The sequence below is a fragment of the Bos taurus genome, chromosome 10 (genome assembly GCF_002263795.3).
Source record: "Bos taurus isolate L1 Dominette 01449 registration number 42190680 breed Hereford chromosome 10, ARS-UCD2.0, whole genome shotgun sequence".
Lineage (NCBI taxonomy): Eukaryota > Metazoa > Chordata > Mammalia > Artiodactyla > Bovidae > Bos > Bos taurus.
The window spans coordinates 86107804-86127098 of NC_037337.1; the positions used below are offsets into that span (position 1 = coordinate 86107804).

The window sequence follows — 19295 nt, forward strand, 5'->3', positions numbered from 1 at the left end:
AGATTCTGTTTGGTTATTTTTAAAATGAAGATAATATCTACTTTTCAGGATAAATAGCTTAAAGGTAATGTATTTGAAAGTGTCTTGCAAATCAGTAAAATTTGGTAAATAGATAACTAAAAACAGCAATTTGTAAAAAAGACTCCAAATAAGATAACTTTATCTGAAAGCTGAAGGGGGGGGAAAAAAGAACATTTGTGTAGTGAGTAATAAACATTTCACAGAGTACTCTCAGATGTATCTCTTTATCCTTACAACCTCGTTTTACAGATGCAGGGATACCTGCAGGTTCCCAGGGTCATGATACCTGAAAACAGTGGAGTGGAGATTCTTCTGGTTCCAAACCGTTGTGTTCCTTTTACAGTATTTTATAGTTAATGTTAAACCTCTGGTAATTCTGGAAAAGGAAATAAATGATCAAAAAGTGGTCATTGTACCTATTTGAGGGATTTCTCCTTATGCCCTCATTATATGACTACAGCTGTACTGACTGCCATTTGAGAACCAAACCCAGGAAAGCCAGACCAGTCACTCCTCACTTTGTGGGATCTTAATTCCGAAACAGTTCCTGGGGATAGCTGGAAGATTTGAATATCTCTGGGATGTCACTGTCCAGTTTTGAAATAATTTTATAAATGGGTTTCTTCCAGGAAGGATCTGCGTCTTTGCCTGAGGAGACAGCCTTGAAGAACTCCTGTAAAGTCAAGCTGGCGATTTCCAAGAAGCAGTCTGGAACCTGCATTCCCAAAGAGACCCACGAGAAAGAAAAAACGTGAGGCCGTGAAGCCTGGCGCCATCCAGACCTCATTGTCTGATGCTGCCATTTCCTTGCGTTGCAGGCTGATCGGAGCACCCCCACTCTACTGGCCCCTGACTTTTGAAGCCCCAGGAATCCCTTGCTCCCTCATCAAATACGGACCTTAAAATGATGATCCTGATGAGACAGCCCTGGGAAAAAACGGATTAGGGACACTTCCTCTGTAGGAGTAGTTGATTCCGTTAATGGGTGACATTTTCAGCAAGTGGGAAATTCTGACTGGTTGAAATGAAATCTGTGGTTCAAAAGAGGTTTTTGGTATTCTTTTCCTTAGTGCCTCACGTGGAAAGAACCACCCCCAAGCTTATGACTGTCGTACCTCATTCCACCTTTTTTGGGGACTAGATTCAAAGGACTTGGAATCACTCCTGCTTCCAAAGCCAACCATTTGGCTTGGGGGTGGAGAGGGCTCAAGACTATGTTCCAGGACCTCACCCAGACTGGCAACATTAATGATGAGACATCCCGCAGGGCCTCCAGATCCAGCCTGGCTGGGGGCTTGCCCCCACTGCCTGCCAGATGACCACCTCCACATGGAAAGACGCAGTGCTGCCCCCCCACCCACATGCCTGGACCCCCATGAGCCTCTCAAAGGAGGCATGGTCCATTTTCCCCACAGGTAGGCTTAGGTTTCTAAACATATTCCAATGGGGCATCTGAACAGTGGATGCCAGCAGTTCTTTGCTTCCTTGGAGGTGTCCATACACTGCTCTTCGTGACCGCACAGTCAAGTGAGAAATGTGAGAAGAGCTCGTGACCAGACACACAGGACACCTGCAGAACAAGATGCCAGCTGAACAGAGCTGTTGGCCACACACAAGGAAGATCGCAAGCTCTCACCGCTGACACTTGGGCCACGTGCCCACCCCTCACCGATGGTTGACCTCTAAGGCGCCACCAGTGTGCGTTCACAGGGATCCCCAAGGACTGAGCAGCTTAAGTATCGTGTATTACTTCCAGAAAGGGTTTAAGATGACTTGCCATGGAAGGCCCACAGATAAAACTGTTCAAGGGAGAATAAAGGTAAGAACCAAATGATGAACAGCAACTGGTGTAAAGAAAACCTTGGCCAAGAACTAGTGCTGCAGCTAGAGCCTGGCGTTTATCCTGGGCCTCCTGGTGCAAAGGCGAGAAGGTTTTCAGGGTGTACAACCCGGTCATTACAGAGTATTGTCTAAAATGGCCTAACACCTGACCTCTGCCCGTGTTTCTGAATAAAGACTGGCTGGAGACTCAGTTTGGTATCTACCTGTTGCCTACGAGAAGATGCGGAGGCCCTCATCTTTGTGGATGGTACAGAGATGGGTCCCAGGCTGCCCTGCTCTCAGTGACATAAGGACAGACATGGAAGGGGATCTTTTCTAAAACTGCAATCACAAAGGGAAGGTGCTCATCAGACCTCCTGGGACCCGAGTGCATGGTCTTACCTCAAAGTCGTTTCCCTTGTTATAGTGCATATTGAGAGCTCGAAAAAGTTCTGAGTCACGGAGAATCACCAGCATTTTGGGATTTGTGACACCATCTGAAATCGCTTGCCGGGCAAATTTCTCCATCTGTATGTAATAAAACTCACGGAAGTTGCTGAACCACTTGATCATCTGGGAGGTGATGCAGCGGTTGAACTGTGCAAACAACAGGATCCATGAAGTCAGACGTTTGCCTCGAGGTGCTCAGAGTCAGAACTGCCAGCTTCCAATTCAACACAGGGGTTAGCAAGAGTGGCTTCAATTCACACTAAACAGGGCTTTCTTTAAAAAAGAAGTCACAGCTATTTTCTAAGCCTATACAGTTATACATGGAAAAATCTGAATTAGCTGTAATGCCCAGTAGAAAACAAATGTATTTTATAGCCTAGACTTATAAAGGTTTTTCACTCCTTAAGTGTGACTTTGGGAGGGCCCAAGGTCAAGATCAGTGTGGTTCCAGTGTCTACAGCACCCAGGTAGATTACATCACAGCCCCAGTGCCCTCTGCCAGGTAGAGCCAAGGGAAGGGGTAATGGTATAGATCAGAGAACTATGTATTGGCAACTCAGAGTTGCAGAATGAATCAAAAATGAGAACTTGGATCAGGGAAGAAGCAAGGGACTGGGTATGAGGAAAATAGTTCAAAAAAAAAAAACAACAACAACAACAACAAAGGATGATTGAGATACAAAGGATACAAAGTATTAACAGCCCCTAACCCAACACCCAGGGTAAAGGAGGCCCTCTGAAACCATGGAAACTTCCAAGGCCTGGTTCCAACCATTAGAGCTTGATTTTTCTCATTGTCACACTGATTTGTATGGTCCTTCACTCAGTTTTGAAACAAAAACGTTCAAAGGTAAATTTAACAGCCACAGTGTCCAACTCTTGATATATTTTTTCTTTTTTATAGTGTCCCCAGCAAAGACAGAACACTAGGTTAAAGGTGCTGTTTACTCTTGGTTCTATAAGCCCGCCTCCTTCCCCAAGTGTTTCTGGGTCTTAGCTATAGCTCAGAAGCTTACGTTCAGAGACGCGACCTTCCTTCCCCCAAAGTTACCCCTGTTCAGTCTCTCAGCCCAGGACAAAAATCCCACAACAAGAAGAGGAGCTAAAGTGCACAAATGATGACCTAGGGTTTGACTCGACGTGGGAAATACCTAGGGCCCCTGGGGAGTTTTGCAGAGACTGAAACTCAGTTGAAGGACTTTACCTGAACATCAGGGAAATAAGCCTTCAGGAGGCTGGAGCTGGGGTAGCGTGTGAAGAAAAACATTAGTTTGGCCTTCTTCAAGTGACCAGGATTGAGGCCCTCCTGGATTTGGCCCAGGGTCAAGGAAAACTAAAACCAGTTTATCAAATGATTTTGTCAAATTATCCAAATGCTAAATTGCCCTGTTCCTTATGGTTTCTATTTAATTTTTTTCCGGTTGAATGATGTATTTGCTTCATTTTTCTGTCTCTAGCAAGTATGATCAGATAAACTTCTTTCTTTGCAGATGCTGAATACCATCTATGTACAGTCAAGTTGCAGAGTTTAAAAAACATTTTGATGTGTTAAAGATCTATTGCATATGTGATAGCAAATACAATTTGTTGTACTCAGTGTGAGTGTGCGCGCTTTCACAATAGGGTGGGAAGAGATGGCAGCTGTCCCCCAGATAAACTATGTTAAATCCCCAAGTAGAGACTTGCTTCTCTCTGTCTCAGTTTCCTCGTCTGTAAAATGAGAGGAGTCAACTAGGTGGTCCCCTTTCTGGCCCTCATCGTTGAGTTTGTGGTGTTGATGCCAGCAAGCACCTAACCTGACTGAGTACCAGATCATGGTACTCAGTGATCTGGCTTTGGCTCAAGAAGCTTGAATTGCCAGGCTGCACTTCTCTCTGTTTGCCTGGCAGAAGTTCCCCCTCACCCTCCCCATCTCAACTCAGATGCCCCCTCTGCTGTGAAACGCTTCCTTGCCGAGGTAGGCCCTCCTTACCCTGGCTACCAGCGTTCTTTGTATAAGCTGTTTTTGTAAGAATGACGTGATTGGGATCTTTAGTGCACGTTTGTCTCCCCATTTAGACTGTGAGCTCCTTGAGAGCAAGGGCCTTACCCTTTCATCTTTGTATTCCACGTGCCTAGCCCGGTGCTAGGAGCAGAGTAGGTGCTCAATAAATGTTTGGTGAATGAAAGAATGAATGAATTGTCAACTTTAATCCACGATTAACTATGGCGATTCTATTCCAACCCATGCCTCTCACTCTGGGAACAGATCCCTTCCCCTTTAATAAGAGCAGGGGGTTGTGGCCTGAAAACCTAGCACCAGGGTGGTAGGGAAATAAAGAGTCTTACGCTAGAACACTTAGCATTCCCAGGAACAATCCTAGGGCTGAGTGGGAAACGTGCAGGGTAACCTTGGAGCTGAGGCTGAGAGCTGTAGCTTTAGGACAATGAAGACTTCTTAGTAGGACAGGTCAGTTTACCCGAAGGAAACCAGACAACTGATTACAACTATAGCTGGCCCAGGCACCCAGGCCACTGTCAAGGAGGCCCCTGCCCCTTGCCTCATTAGCCCTACTTCTTATCCTTCATAAGTGCTGTGGAAAGAATCCTGGATTGGGAGTTCAAAGACCCAGCTTCAGATAATAGATTTTGCCACCTAGTCGCTGTGTGACCCTGGGCAAGCCGCTTACCTTCTCTGGGCCCCATTTCTAAATTGTGGAGTGTAGTGGTTGAAACTTGTGCTTGGAAGTCAGATGCTGGCTTTGAATCCTGGCTCTGCATGTGTTTGTCTTTGAGCAAGTTAGTCTGCTTCTCTGTCCCTCTCAGATACTGATCTAGAGTGGATACTTGAGGGTGGTGAGGTAACTCGGGCTTACAACCCCTTATCTGAAACAGTGGGCCAAATGGACACCAGGTTTCAGAATTTATTTTATCAAGGCAATATGGTGCGTGTATGATGTGTTAGTTACTGCCCACAGCAGGGTCTGTGGCAGCTGTCCAATCAGATAAAGTTGCAGCGGCAAAATCAATGACTAATTGTGCTAAGTGAGATAGTCTATAAGAGGCCTCCTATCAGCACAGGGAGGGCTTCCCAGATGCTGCTGGTGGTAAAGAACCTGCCTGCCAATGCAGGAGACACAGGAGATGTGGGTTCCATCCCTGGGTCAGGAAGATCCCCTGGAGGAGGGCATTGCAACTCACTCCAGTATTCTTGCCTGGAGAGTCCCCATGGACACAGGAACCTGGCGGGCTATAGTCCATGGGGTTGCAAGGAGTCGGACACGACTGAAGCAACTTAGCACACGGCACAGGTCAGGTTTTGCAACCAAGAGAATTTCCCATCGACCTTAGGAGAAAGAAATCATAGAGCTTTTCAGAGCGTTTTGAGTTTCAGAACTGTGTCTAGGTGGCAGTGCACAGGGGCACTGTCAGTCCCAATGCCCGCCGCCCAGGAGGTGTGCGGTCACCCATCATTGTCTCGTCATTGTACCCTCTCCACCTGTTCACAGGGTGTCATGTGAATGGAAAGTTCATTTATACTTAAGCATCTTGCTCTTCTGGGCTTTCAAGGCCCAGAAGAACAAATTTATAATTCTAGAATGAGGGAATAATTGGGGCCAGGATGCTGCCTGGGGGCCCCAAATCGTTCCAAAGGTAGCCAACTGCATGACCAGGGCAGCCAGGCCCTGTGGGTGGCCCCTGAAAACTCCTGAAGTTCTCGCAGCCCAAGCCTCATTTCACAAGGCAGGGCCAGGCATACAGAAGGTGCTTTTCTGAAACAGCAGAATACCCTTCCCAGGGGAAGATCAGTGGAGAATCTTTGGGGACTGAGTTCTTGAGGTTCTTCCACAATCTGACAGGGAGACTTAACCAGTGGCCTCTTATCAAAGACCCAGACAGATAGCTTCTCTCACAGAGGGCTTTCATCTGACAAGAAAATCTGTCTATGGTGATATCTCTGTGTCTACTGCCTGAAAGGTGTACTGGTGGCCGTCGAGATGCTCTCCGTATTGGGTTTGTTTGTGGCTGTTGCTCCCTGCCTGCTAGGAAAAGAACCCAGGGGTGTCCAAGCTTGGGCAGTGTTGCCAACACTTGTGACCAGCAGGTGGCGCTCATAGCATTTAGGACACAAGAGCCAGCCTCGTGTGGCCGTGAGCTGGTTCCACCCCATCCTGCCGCCTTCACCACAGCCTGCCAGGTAGAAGGGGCATGACTATTCACCCCTGCTTGTGTGACTCCACAGAACCCAGGAGATGCCATTTAAGGCTGTTCCTGAGAAGCAGCAGCGTGAGCTTGGCTCACTAAAAAAGCCACATCCAAAATATGTTCTCAGGAGCTTTAATCTCATAAGATGCTGATTGAAAGAGGGTTCTTTGGTTTTATGCGTGTGGAACCGCATACATTCTCCTCTTAGCATTTTTCATCAGACTTCATGTTAAAAAGGCTCTGAGAAGTCCCACAGAAATGGAATTAACCCAGTGTTTACCCAAGCAACTTCTTCTCTTGCTTCAACAACTTTTACATTCCTGAGGGAGGGTTACTCTGGAGAAATGCCTGTTTCTGAGTGGGATCTCCCTACGGCTTGCAGAGGTGATGCAGTAAGATTCAGACCCCCTGCAGACCAGCCTGGGCCCCACAGCCTGCTCGGCGGGGGCCCCCACCCTGCTCCACACACACACAGCACCCAGCTCTCTCCTCAGCTGCAGCCTAGAAGCTAGTCCTTAAACTGAAGTCTTCTTACCCCTTTCACCTGGCCTCAGGTCTTGTCCCTGAAGAAAATCTCCCCTTTTCCCATGGGCCCCACAAGTTTCTGGCCCCTCATGTATTGCCCATGAGTTATCTAGTGTGCAGGTAGAGGGGCATGACTATTCACCCCTGCTAGTGTGACTCCACAGACACAAGGAGATGCAATTTAATGAGATGTCTCAATGAAGCAGATGTCTCTTTTTGCCTGAAGAGACAAGAGGTTCCGGGAGCCACGCCTCAGGTAAGGGCATTCCTTTGACCTGTTCTGCCGAGGTGTCTGAGCAGCTGACGTCTCAGTGATGGGGTTCTTCCTTCCACAAGCTGTTTTTGTCATATTTTGGGAGCCCATTTGGGTTTAAAAATAAACAAAACCGTTCCAGACCCAAAGGACTAAGTCAGTAGTGATAGAATCTATGTTACAGAAGAAGGTAAAGGAACTCTCCCAGACCCTTAGATCTCAGAACGTGGTCACCACTTTCTCAGGAACCTACTAGCTATGAGCCACAGGGGAAGGAAGCCCCAGAATGAACATTAAGAAGACCCGCTCTCCTCTGGAAGGGCAGAGCGGTTCCCTGTGCCAAGCAGTTATTTGTCCCCTAACCTCCCCTCAGCGTCCAGAGTTTCTGTCTCTCTGGGCTGGAACAAACGAGAACCCCGATTGCCCAAAAAGGATATGTGGGCCGCAGAGAAAGGAAGCGCGTCCATGCCGGCCTGCCGGCCCCCCGGCTCCATTTTCACCGGGGAAACGAGGGGCAGTCTTTCCAAACAGGTGGACGTGAAGGGCCAGGGGCACTGCTGCTGGCCCAAGGCCAGAGGTCGCAGTTTGGCAGCTCCCCAAGGTCGCAGGGCCACCTTGGAGGAGGGCTGGCTCGGGGCAGATGGGTCCTGAGGAAGATCGCCCCTCCAGCGGCCACCGGGCCCGTGGCCCAGTAGCTGGCCGAGAATCCACTCCTCCTGGATGTGGGCAGGTGCAACCGCCAAGGGACAGTCTGCTGGGGGAGCCTGATAGGGTTTGGGGATCATTCTCGGAGAGACGGGGTACCTGGGAGAATCTAGAGGCTTGGCCAGCGATAAGCTGCCCAGCGGAGCCTCCCCTGGTGGCTGGGCCCGCCTGGGCAAGGCCGCCAGAGGAAGCGGATCTTTACGGGCACTGCCCTCGGGAGGCAAGGGCTCACTTCTCCCGTCTGGCTCTGGCCCCTGGAATCTCCCACCCAGCTGAGTCAGGTGCCCCGAAGGATCCACCAGTACCTTTTGTAACACCGAGTCCACAGCCTGGGATATGGCCCCCGTCAGTTCTTTCTTCAGACTCTCCAGCAAGGCCCGTGCTCCAGCGGGAAGAAACCTGGGCCCCTCAGACAGGTACTGGACTTCAGACACTCTGTGTTTCTCCACCCTGGAGAGGTCCCCGATGGACCCTTGGCTGTGGTCGCTGTCCGCCCCCCAGGGCCCAGACCTAGAGCCATTCCTCTGGTCTGCCGTTGGAGGGCCCTGAGCTGCGGCCCTGGGCTCCACGGCCCGCAGGATGCGCTGCTGCAGGTGTCTCATCTGCTGCCTCAGCATGTGGAGCTGTCCTCTCACCCGAGGGCCCCCCTTCCTGCCGCCGCCCCGGTTCCCGACGGGGCCTGCCTCCAGGGGGTCTTGCTGCATTGGAAGGCTCTGCTTCCTCTTCCGCCCCTGGGCCTTCTCTGGGCGGCTAGGGCTGTCCCCAGTGGGGGCCCTGCCTGGCCCCAGAGAGGTTGGGGAGAGGAACATGCCTTGGACTATGGTCTCTACTCTGGCCCTCTTTGCCTGGATGTGCTCATCCCCAAAGCAGTCAGGGTCGGAGAAGCTGGAGCTGGGGACCTGACTCCAGGCAAAGGGGGAGCATCTGCTCTGCTCTCTGGGGGACAAGCTTCTTCCACCTTCCATACAAGGTTCTGTCGGATACTGGGCTGGTCCCAAAAGCAAGCTGGAGTTTGGATCCATCTCTTGGCTCCACAGATGCCGTAGTCAGGGTTCCGCAAGACAGTTCCTCCTCTGGAGGCTCTCAGCTGGACATGCACCTCCAGGGAGCTGGGGATTTCTCCTCTCCACTTAGAGGAAGGATTCAGACTCTGGGATTCCGGGCGCTCACCCACCACCTGGGCACTCTGAAAATAGAGATGAGAGAAAACAGGACCTGTGACTTTGAGTGGTTCCTTTCAAACTTGACCAGCAGACGAATCAGCTTGAATCTTGTTAAAATGTAGATTCTGAGTCAGCAGGTCTGGTGTGGGGCAGCGATTGAATCTGTATCCCCAGCCAGCTCCCAGGTGATGCCGCTGGTCCTGACCACAGTTTGAAGACATTCCCAAGAACAGGCCTCCCGAGAGAAAGTTCTTGTCCTGCCAGGACATAACAATAAAATAATCCATAATAATGATTGTGGCAGCCAGTTGCATAACCAGCATTGTGCCAGTAACTTTACACCCATTACCTGATGTAATTCTCTTAACAGCTCCGTGGGAATGCTGGCACTCCTATTTTACAGATAAAGGAAACAGGCTCAGAGGAATTAAGAAGTTACCTCCCTAAGGTCATATAGTTAGTGTCAGACTGGAGTCAGAATAAGATTTATCTTGATTTAGAATGACTTTCTGCAATAGAATCACCCTGGGCACTTGTTAAAAATAGCAGATCCAGTAGGTCGGCCAGTCCTGTTTAACCAGAAGTCCTTGGTGCTGTGTTAGGGCACCTGCCTTTGAAACAAGCAAACTGAAGTCTGAGAACGTGCTGTTTGACCACTATGCAGTCCTGCTCCCGGAAGAGTTGGATCATGATCTTTCAATGTTCTCACCGCTGCTTTTTAAGCATCTACTGTACATCAAGACTTCTTCTGGATGCTTGGAGAGTCTGTGGTGAATAAAGCAGCATAGTCTTGCTCTCATAGAGCAGGACATATAGCAGGGGAAGAGAGAATAAATAAGTACATTTTCAGGTCATGATAACTTCTATGAAGAAAAAAGACAATAAGGGACTGGGATGAAGGTATGGGAGAATGAGGGAGCAATGTTAGAAAAGGCTGCATAAAGCTGTTTTATTCCCATGAATATCAAAGTACACTGCATTTGAACCAGGAGGTAATTCAGGTAGCAGGTATAAGGCACTTCAAGTTTATGAAACATTCATATGTGTAGTCATTACGTCTCGCACCAACCTTGACAGTTGGTGTAATTCTCCCATTTTGTTGATGAGGAAACTGAGGCTCATCAAGGTTAAGAATGGCTCTCGGTTACTAAGATTCCAGTCTTCTAATGCAAACACACTTCAGGTCCTTCCTCAAAGAAGACCTGCATAAGAGACTGACTTCTCTGCCTGTTAAGCAGATTCATCCTTTCTTAGAAAATTTAAATGAATTTCTTTTTTCTCTACAGATTTCCACTCTTGATTGCTTCTCTAGTACAAATGCTGGTGGGAGAGACTTTGCTTTCTTCCCATTTTCCTCTTGAAGCTTGCTTGGAATTCTCTGCTTCAGGAAATCCCAGATCTTCTGCAGCTAATAGATTCTAGTTGGAGACTTGACCACAGCTTCCACCTGGAGCTGGCTGGCAGCTGGCAGACACACAACACAAGCTCTCTGAGGGCAACTTCATGCCAGCACTAGAGTGAAGGGTAGGAGGAAATGGCAACTGCATGCCATTTTGAGGGAAATGCCACTGAAAGAAGGCTAGGATCTCAGGTCAATTAGAAGAGTCTGGTTTTGAATAAGTAAAACATTTGTAAATTACTAAAAATAAAAATCAATGACTTGCCAAATTAATATAAATGGAAAGAATTTGCTATTGCCAAGTTTTACCAATAGTTTGGATAGTTTACTGCCTCTTGGAGAGAGAAACATTTAACTTCCTGTGATCATGGCAATGAATATACACTATTTGTATAATATGAAAAAATTATTTTAAAATCATATCATCTAATAAGCATAACTGGATCATTGCATATACATTAGCTGCTTTCTAACCAATAATGATCACTACACTGGCACAATTGATATTTTAACTTAGAGGGACTAAATAACAATAGTACAAACCATGTATATTTTCAGTTAAAATATACATGGTATATTTCCTGGTAGCTCAGCTGGTAAAGAATCTGCCTGCAATGCAGGAGACCCTGGTTTGATTCCTCGGTTGGGAAGATCCCCTGCAGAAGGGATGGGCTACCTACTCCAGTATTCTTGGGCTTCCCTGGTGGTTCAAACGGTAAAGAATCTGTGCGCAATGCAAGAGACCTGGCTTCAATCCCTGGGTTGGGAAGATCCCCTGGAGGAGGGCATGGCAATCCACTCCAGTATTCTTGCCTAGAGAATCCCCATGGACAGAGGAGCCTGGTGGGCTACAGTCCACGCGGTCGCAGAGTTGGACATGACTCTTTCTTCCCATTTTCCTCTTGAAGCTTGCTTGGAATTCTCTGCTCTGCTCAAGAGTGGAATTCTCTGCTCAAGAGTGGAAAGAGTTGGAAGCCCCTCACAGCTTCCAAACAGAAGAAGGGTTTGGTTAATAGTTATTCTTAGTGACCATTTCCTAAACTCAACATTTTCAAACCCAGACTCTATGGCTGCCCTCTGCCTTACCTCTCTGCCACCTATCTTCTTGTTCAGTCCAGAAGCTGGAGAGCCCCTTTGACCCCTGCCCATCTTCTTATCCTCAACATGTGGCCACTATGGCTGGTAAATTTTGGGAAAAAAATGACTCTGAACTGCATTCTGCCATATTGTTCCCATTATGTTTTCCTGACTCCGCATCTCATAATTTTTCACCTGGGCAATTCTAATACCTCATGACTGGTCCCCATCCTCTAGCCTCTTCTCACTCTGGTCCTTTTTCTACATTCATTCATTTATCCATTCAAGAAATATGGGCTGAGTAGTGACAACCAAGAAAATCCTCTGCCCAAGTGGAGCAAACAATCATGCAAATGGAGACAGATGTAATAACTTAGTAAGGAATGGAAGGCCAACATACAGGGCCTTGTTGATAACTGTGAAAATATTGGCCTTCACTCTGAAGGCCAGTAAACGAGGACCCAATGGAAGGCTATGTGCAAAGGTGAACTGACTTAGTTTTAAAAGGCTCGTTCTTTACTGGGTGAGTAATAAACTAGGGGTGGCAAGCAAGGGTTGAAAGGAGAGATGGCTTAGGAGGCTCTGGTGATCATCTAGATGATAATAATTCAGATGAGATGGCTTGCACCAGGGTGACAGCAACAGAAGCGGGAAGTGGTGTCAGATCCTGGATATATGTCAAAGTTGAAACCAGTGAGGTTTACTATTGATAACAGATTGGATGTGAGGCCCAAGAAAAAAAGAAGCATCACTGATGATGGCTCCAAAGTGTTCGGCCTGGAAGGATGGAGTTGCATGAACTGAGACGGGGAGGGCTACAGAAGAAGCAGACTTGGGGAGGAATATCAGGAGCCCAGTTTTGAAAGTGATAAATGTGAAATAATGATCAGACATCTCAACGAGGATGCTGAGAAAGGAGTTGGATAACTAGGCCTTGGGCTCAATGGGAGATCTGGGCTAGAAATATACAATTGAGAGTTGCTGGTAAATAGATGGATGTTCTCATCAAGAAGTGAATGTAGACAGAGAGGAGCAGGGGGCTGAAGTCTGAGTCCTGGGACTTAATAGCATGAAGAGGCGGGGCAAGAGGGGACCCAAACAGGAAACACAAAGAGCAATCAGTGAAGCAGGAAGAAGTTTAGTCTAGTCTGGTCCAGGGGTGTGTGAGGTCCTGAGAGCCCAGTGAAGGAAGTGTTTCTAGGAGACTGGAGAGGTCAAGTCACATAAGGATTGTGAATTGACCGTTCAAGTTAGTAATTCTAGATGTTACTCAGAGTCACTTGGGGTGTTTATCAGAGCAGTTTTGGTGGAGTGGAGGGCAGGGGAAGCCTGGTTGGACTGAATTTTAAGGAGAGGACAAGAAGAGGAATTGGTGACGTTGACTGTGACAACTTTTTCAAGGTGTTTTGTAAGGAAGAGAGAAATGGGAAAGTAGCTGGAAAGAGAAGTGGGGTCAGAGAGGGTTTCTCAGAGGAACCCTCCCACGCCATTGGTGGGAATGGAAATTGGCACAGCCACTGTGGAAAACAGCAGGGAGGTTCCTAAAAATAGTTACCGTATGATCCAGCAATCCCACTCCTGGGCCTATATCAGCAGAAAACTCTAACTCAAAAAGATACATGCAGGGAATTCCCTCCAGTGGTTAGGGCTCCAAGCTTCCACTGCAGGGGGCACAGATCCCATCCTTGAGTAGGGAACTAAGATCCTGCTTGCTGTGTGGAAAAAAAGATACATGCACCCCTCCCCCCACGTCTGTATTACTTACAGTAGCCAAGATATGGAAGCAACCTAAATGTCTATCAACAGATGAATGAATAAAGAGTATGTGGTCCATACATACAATGGAATACTACTCAGCCATACAAGAGAATGAAATAATGCCATTTTCAGCAACATGGATGGGCCTGGAGATGATCATACTAAGGGAAGTAAGTCAGAGAAAGACAAATATATGGTATCACTTATAAGTGAAATCTAAAAAAACGATACAAATGAACTTTTTTACGAAACAGAAATAGACTCACAGACATAGAAAGCAAATTTATGATTACCAAAGAGGAGATGGAGGGAGGGATAAATTCGGAGTTTGGGAGTAACATATACACACTACTACATACAAAGCAAGTGAGAAACAACAAGGATTTACTACATAGCGTAGGGAACTGTATTCAATATCTTGTAATAACCTATAATGTAAAAGAAGCTGAAAAGGAATAGTCTATACGTATAACTGTACATCAGAAACTAAGACCACATTGTAAATTAATTATACTCCAATAAAAATTAAATTTAAAAAAAGATACTTTCTTGGGATAGGAGGTATCACAGGATGTTTGTAGGCTAATAGCAATGATGTAGTAGACAGATAATGTTTGTTAATATAAGCAAGAGGGGGAGAATTTCTGGAGCTTTGTCTTTGGGTAGGAAGGAGGGGGTGTGATGTGGTGCAGACGAGGAGGGCTGACTTCAGGGAGGAGAACCCTCAGTTCATTGGTGGTAGCATGAGAAAGGCCGGTACGTGGGCAGTGCTGGCAGGTGGGTAGATGCGGTGATGGGAGCTCGGTGGGGGAAGTCCCTTTTGACGGTTTCAGTTTCCTCAGCAACATCGTCATTGACATTAATTTTCTAAAATGTAGGTCTGCTTATGCCCCTCCATGGAATCAAAGCCTTTGCTAGCTTCCTATTTACGGTAAGGTGCAGCTGTCTTGGCTCCTGGTAACCACGGTCTTACTCTAACTCCTCTGGAGCCCCTACCCTCAACCGTTACCTGTGTTGTACTCTCCTGGGCTGTGTTTCCTGAGCTCACCGAACTGCTTCATGCTCCAGATCTTCACACCTGCTGCTCCCTCCACCTGGGAGGCCCTTCTGCTTTCTCACCTGATGAGCCTCTACTCCTCTTTTAAAACCGAACTGAAACGCCTGCTCCTTTCTGAAGCAGTCAGCGTGTCTCCCCCGCACTTCACGCTCTGAGTTCTCCAAGTCGTGCCTGCTCACCAATTGTCACCAAACAGGTTTGTGCTCACATATTCTCTCAGCACTTTATTTGGACTGACTTTTGTCTCCTCATTAGAGGTGCGGTATTTCAGATCCCTCCAATGCCAAGCGCAGAGCCTTGTGCATGAAACAAAACCAACACAGCCAGACCGAGAGACAGAAACAGACAGAAGAGCATAGAGCCACCAACTGCCAAATCTCCCTTGTGGGTTACTGAAGGTATTGTTTCTGGTGTTCGGTGTAGTCCACGTGCCCTGGACGGCACAACCACCAGAGTAAAGGACAGGACTCAGTCTATCTGATGAAGCAAAGATCAGCAAGAATGTTTTGATGTCAGAAACTGGAAGTCCAGCCAGACACTGCCGTGGCCGGTTGCCCAGAGACGGCCACGCCCATCTCCGTAGGACAGCCATGGAAACTCTGCATCCGGGCAGCCAAGAAACAGGAAACCTCTAATGCTGGGCCAGCCTGCTGCCCCAGCCTGCTGCCCCAGTCCCGGATCTGGGTGTGGCTTGAAGCAGCGATGCTGTCTGTTTGAAAATTAACTAGCAGCACTCTCACACTCACCGATAGAAATGATCATTGTCACAGCCCTTTAAAAATAGGTTTACTGCTTTTCTTGAAAAGTGAAAGTCATGAAAGTAATACAGGATCATTTTACTTCCCAAATACAGAAATGTGTTAATAGGAGAAGACACTTATAATGCTGCCTCCCAGAAAAAAAAAAAAATCACAGCCAACATATTGATGTTCATCATTTTTTCTGAAATTTTTCTCTGTGTATAAAGCTCCATAATTTTCATAATTCTATTTATTTAAAAAATAAAATGGAATCATAAATACATAGTTCTGTAGCTTTCCATTGTTCCTTTTTTGTGTCAAAGAATATTAATCTACAGCAACATTGTAAAAGCCAATAGTAGTCCATCGTATGGATGGACCATAACTTATTTGGTAAATTCTCTTTCTGTGTGTATATGCTTAGTTGCTCAGTCCTGTCCAACTCTTTGCAATCCCATGGACAGTAGCCCACCAGGCTTCTCTGCCCCTTTCTAGGGACAGTTAGGTTCCTTCCTCTGTTTTCATTGTTATAGCTGTAGAGAGGAGTTGAAAGCATGGACCCTGGAGTCTGCTTGGATTTTTTTTTTTTTTAACTTTTTGCTGGTTGACTTTCCACTTGGTGCCAGGCACAGAGTTATGGGGTGTCGGGAAGGTTCTTGTGTGGCTTGAATAGTAAAGAAGGAGATCCTCTTAACTTCCTTTTTGGCATTCTGCTGTTTTGATATAAAAGAATGGAGCTGCTTCTGCTGGCTACTGCCTGTGAAGTCTTGAGGTGGGGAGCTGGGGGAAGGGGAGGGGTGGGGCAGGGCTCTTAGTGCCTAGAGCCTTGGAAGGAAGCCTGGTGGCTGGAGGTGGCCACTCTGGACGGGGGCCTGGCGTTGGTTTTGTTGGGCTGGCCAACAGGCTGCTGCTTCCTCATGGTTTTCCAAGCCAGGTCACGGGTGACCATGCAGTTGGACGCTGGGGGACTGAGGACTTCAACACTGTGGCCATGAATAGGGGTGTGGACTTCTTGAAAAAGAATGTGGCCCATCAGTGCCCAAGTTGACCTTGAGGGGACTGGGGTGGTAGGGGCTGGTGTCCCCAGGGTACTGGGCACCTCTGCAAAAGTTGTTACTGAAAGTGAAACCCAGGGAGCCCTTGTGGTCATGGGTGGCCACCAGCCGAGCTGCTGGAGCGGCTGGCTGCCTAGCTCTTGCTTGTGGGCTGGTGGGAACCTTGACAGAAACCCATGGTCACAGCTGGCAGGGATGAGGGCACTTGATGATGGAGCTCATTTGCAGAGGAGACCACGAGTGGCCACTCCGTGACCCAGACATAGGGCTGCCTGCCCAGATTGAATCCCTAGAGCCACTTACTAGCTTTGGGACCTCTTGGTCCTCAGCCTTCCTCTCACTAAACCAGGAATAACCATAGTATGCACTGTTATCATAGGGCTGTTGTAAGGATCCAATGAGTTAATGTATGTCGTGGATTTAGAACAGTTCCTGGTACATAGTCAGTTGCTGATGTGTTAGCTATTTTTATTATTATTATTGAGATGGTATTGAGATGAACACTCCTATCTATATCCTTGGAAACATATTATTTTCTTATGTTACATTTCTGGAAGTGGAAATTCTGGGTCAAAAACTAGGTATATGTTAAACTTTCATACTTGTCATCCACCTGCTCTCCAGAAATGTACCAACTGATTGGAAGTAAAGATGAGGGTCTGAAGGAGAATTTTTAATTTTAACTGTATATTTCTGTATTAATTGAAGTTTCATCAGAAGGTACTCATGCATTACTTGTACATATACTTTTAAATAGTTTGCTCTCTTACCAATATATCTTTAAAAGAACACATATGATCTCATCCTCACCAACACTGAGCATGTCAGTTCTTTGTCAGTGTCAGCCTTTTAAATCTTCGCCAACATGATAGGTGAAAATGTTATCTCATAATTTGTATCTCTTGCTCATTTTTCATATATTTGGGGAGAAATAGTTATGTTGCATATATTATGAAACTTAAACATGTTTATGCCATTTGGGTCAATGACTCTACATCTAAGAAGTAAAATCAAGACATTATTAAAAAAATAAAATATATTTTTAAAAATTAAAAAAAGAAAATTGATGTGATACCCACAGATTTATGTAACAATGATTACCTTATTATTTATAAGACTAGAGAATGGTTAAATAAATTATAAAGTATGTATCATCTATGTGATGCTATGTCATGCAGTCATTTAAAAAATCATGTTTGAGAAGAGTTTGTAGGATATTATTTTATAATAAATAGGGGGAGAGAAAAATCACATTAAAAATACAAAGAAAAAAGCATGAGAAGGAAATATATTAAATTGTTAGCAATACTTCTTTGGGGGTGATGGAACCTTAGGTAATTTTTTTCTCAATTTCTTTTTTTTTTAACTTTTCTGTATTTTCCATATTTTTAATGAGTATGTTCTCACTCTCGTAATTTAAAAAAGGATCCCTTGCCTTGAATAATTAAAAACTTGCATTTATAGGGGATGCTGTGAATATTTAGGGGCAGAGAATATATAGGAAATCTCCGTACTTTCTGGTTAATTTGCCAGGAACCTAAAACTGCTCTAAAAAATAGGATCTATTAAAACAAACAAACAAAACAGGCATTTTTCTTTCCCAGACATACATTTCTGGGCACCAGACAGGAAAAGCCCCACTGGAGAAGCAAATTCAGCCACAAACACAAGCACAGAACTCAGGCCTCATAAGATCACTGCAAAGTTATATAGGATCTTATAACTAGAAAGGGTGAAATGCGGGCGAGGTTGAATTTCAAGTAAATAACAGACATAAGAAAGAAGCTCTGTGTCATTTCTTTTCAGTTGAAGTGTTTGAGGTCATGGGCACCAGCTGAAAAGTCAGTGTCTGGGGTATTCTCAATTACACAGATCACCTCCTGACCTGAGAACCTTTCTCCCTGTGAGTTTGTGCCCTTCCGTGGAATCGCTCTCGAGATCTCCCAAAAGCTCTTCCCCAAGAGGACAAAGGGGAAGAGCTGCCCACAAGGTGGGCTAGGGTGAGACCAGCAGCTCACAGGCTATGTCTCTCCTTCTGTGATGTGTCCACACTTGGCGGAACAGCAAACACTTCTTACAGACTCCAGCAGGGCCACTGAGAACCAGTCAATAAAACAAGGTTGGCCATGGGGAGTCCTTAGATAAGAGGCACCATGTGAAGCCCAAGAGACACTGACTCATTCTCATCCCTGTGACTGATGCTCAGCCCAAGGTTTAGACGAGGTTTATTGTTACTTCCTTGATAATGTTCCTGCCAAGTTTGGGTTGGGAAAATGTAGTGTTTGTCTTTGCAGGATTTTGTTCATTCACTTCCTAGACTCAGTTGGATTTCGACTGGACCAGCCTAGTAGATCACTGCCCCAAGATGGTTGGAGAAATATGGAAGGAAGTGCCTTATCCTGAAACAGCCTCTCCTGAGCATATTATCATGAGATCTAAGGGCCCACCACCAGTACTTCATAGTAACGATCACTTAATCACACGTTTATATACAAATGCATTTTCGCCTGACCTATGGTATTTCTGAACAGCTTTCCATCCAAGTCCTTAGCAGGCTCAGCAAGCTTTAGCTACCACCTAAGACCTGTGCTAGGTGGTATATCTCAAGGACATACAGCGTTTTTATGTTCTACTAAGGTGTTTTCACATATGACCTCACCTCTCTTCATCTTCTTGGGGCCCCCTGCGTTAGTCTCCTGTGGCTGTGGGCAGGAGCAGAGGCGCCCGTTCATCTCCGGTCCAGCCCTGAGTAGCTCTCCCTGCTGCACTGGCCGATAGTGGAAATGGTGAGAGGAGGTCAGACTGACGGCCCAGTAGGCACAGCCCTGACCATTGACAGACTGAGATATAATCACTTCAGAAGCCCTGGTGGTCCGTGTGACTAGTGCTCATGAATTATGGAGTCATCTACTGGTGCTGGATTCACCAGCTCTCATGCAAGTTAACTTTGCCTCTTTCCTTAGTTTCTTTGTCTGTGAAATGGCGTTGATAACAATGCCATTTCCTAGGGGTTTTGCAGATGTTAACACATGCCCAGTGCCTGAACTCACACTCTCTAGCACTGATAATAGGTGTTTCTTAAATTG

General features: G+C 46.4%; 1 protein-coding gene across 3 annotated transcripts; it reads right to left on the reverse strand.

Moving 5' to 3' along the window:
• Positions 1 to 229: 229 nt before the first annotated feature.
• On the reverse strand, positions 230 to 17185 carry PROX2 (prospero homeobox 2). 3 transcript variants are annotated; one of them, XM_059890449.1, is made up of 5 exons: positions 14367 to 17185; positions 7693 to 9146; positions 3497 to 3604; positions 2245 to 2439; positions 230 to 736 (listed from the first exon to the last, which is right to left on the reverse strand). In XM_059890449.1, exons 2-5 carry the CDS (start codon positions 8980 to 8982, stop codon positions 551 to 553), a joined length of 1779 nt encoding a protein of 592 aa, XP_059746432.1. In that variant the 5' UTR covers positions 8983 to 9146; positions 14367 to 17185; the 3' UTR covers positions 230 to 550. The 3 variants fall into 3 exon arrangements, with proteins under 3 accessions (XP_059746432.1, XP_059746431.1, NP_001179608.2); XM_059890448.1 differs by lacking the exon at positions 3497 to 3604 and having other exon boundaries at positions 8266 to 9146; positions 14367 to 17183; NM_001192679.2 differs by lacking the exon at positions 14367 to 17185 and having other exon boundaries at positions 551 to 736; positions 7693 to 8982.
• Between the last annotated feature and the right edge of the window lie 2110 nt (positions 17186 to 19295).

What these genes read in the sequence shown, in the direction of transcription:
- PROX2 (XM_059890449.1), bottom strand. Translation starts at nt 8,982, where the DNA reads ATGGATCCAAACTCCAGCTTGCTTTTGGGACCAGCCCAGTATCCGACA. An exon ending in TTCCTTTCTCTGCGGCCCAC is followed by an intron (nt 3,605 to 7,692) that starts ATATCCTTTTTG and finishes ACCCTGGGCCAA; the next exon opens with ATCCAGGAGGGCCTCAATCC. An exon ending in CTTATTTCCCTGATGTTCAG is followed by an intron (nt 2,440 to 3,496) that starts GTAAAGTCCTTC and finishes TTGTTTGCACAG; the next exon opens with TTCAACCGCTGCATCACCTC.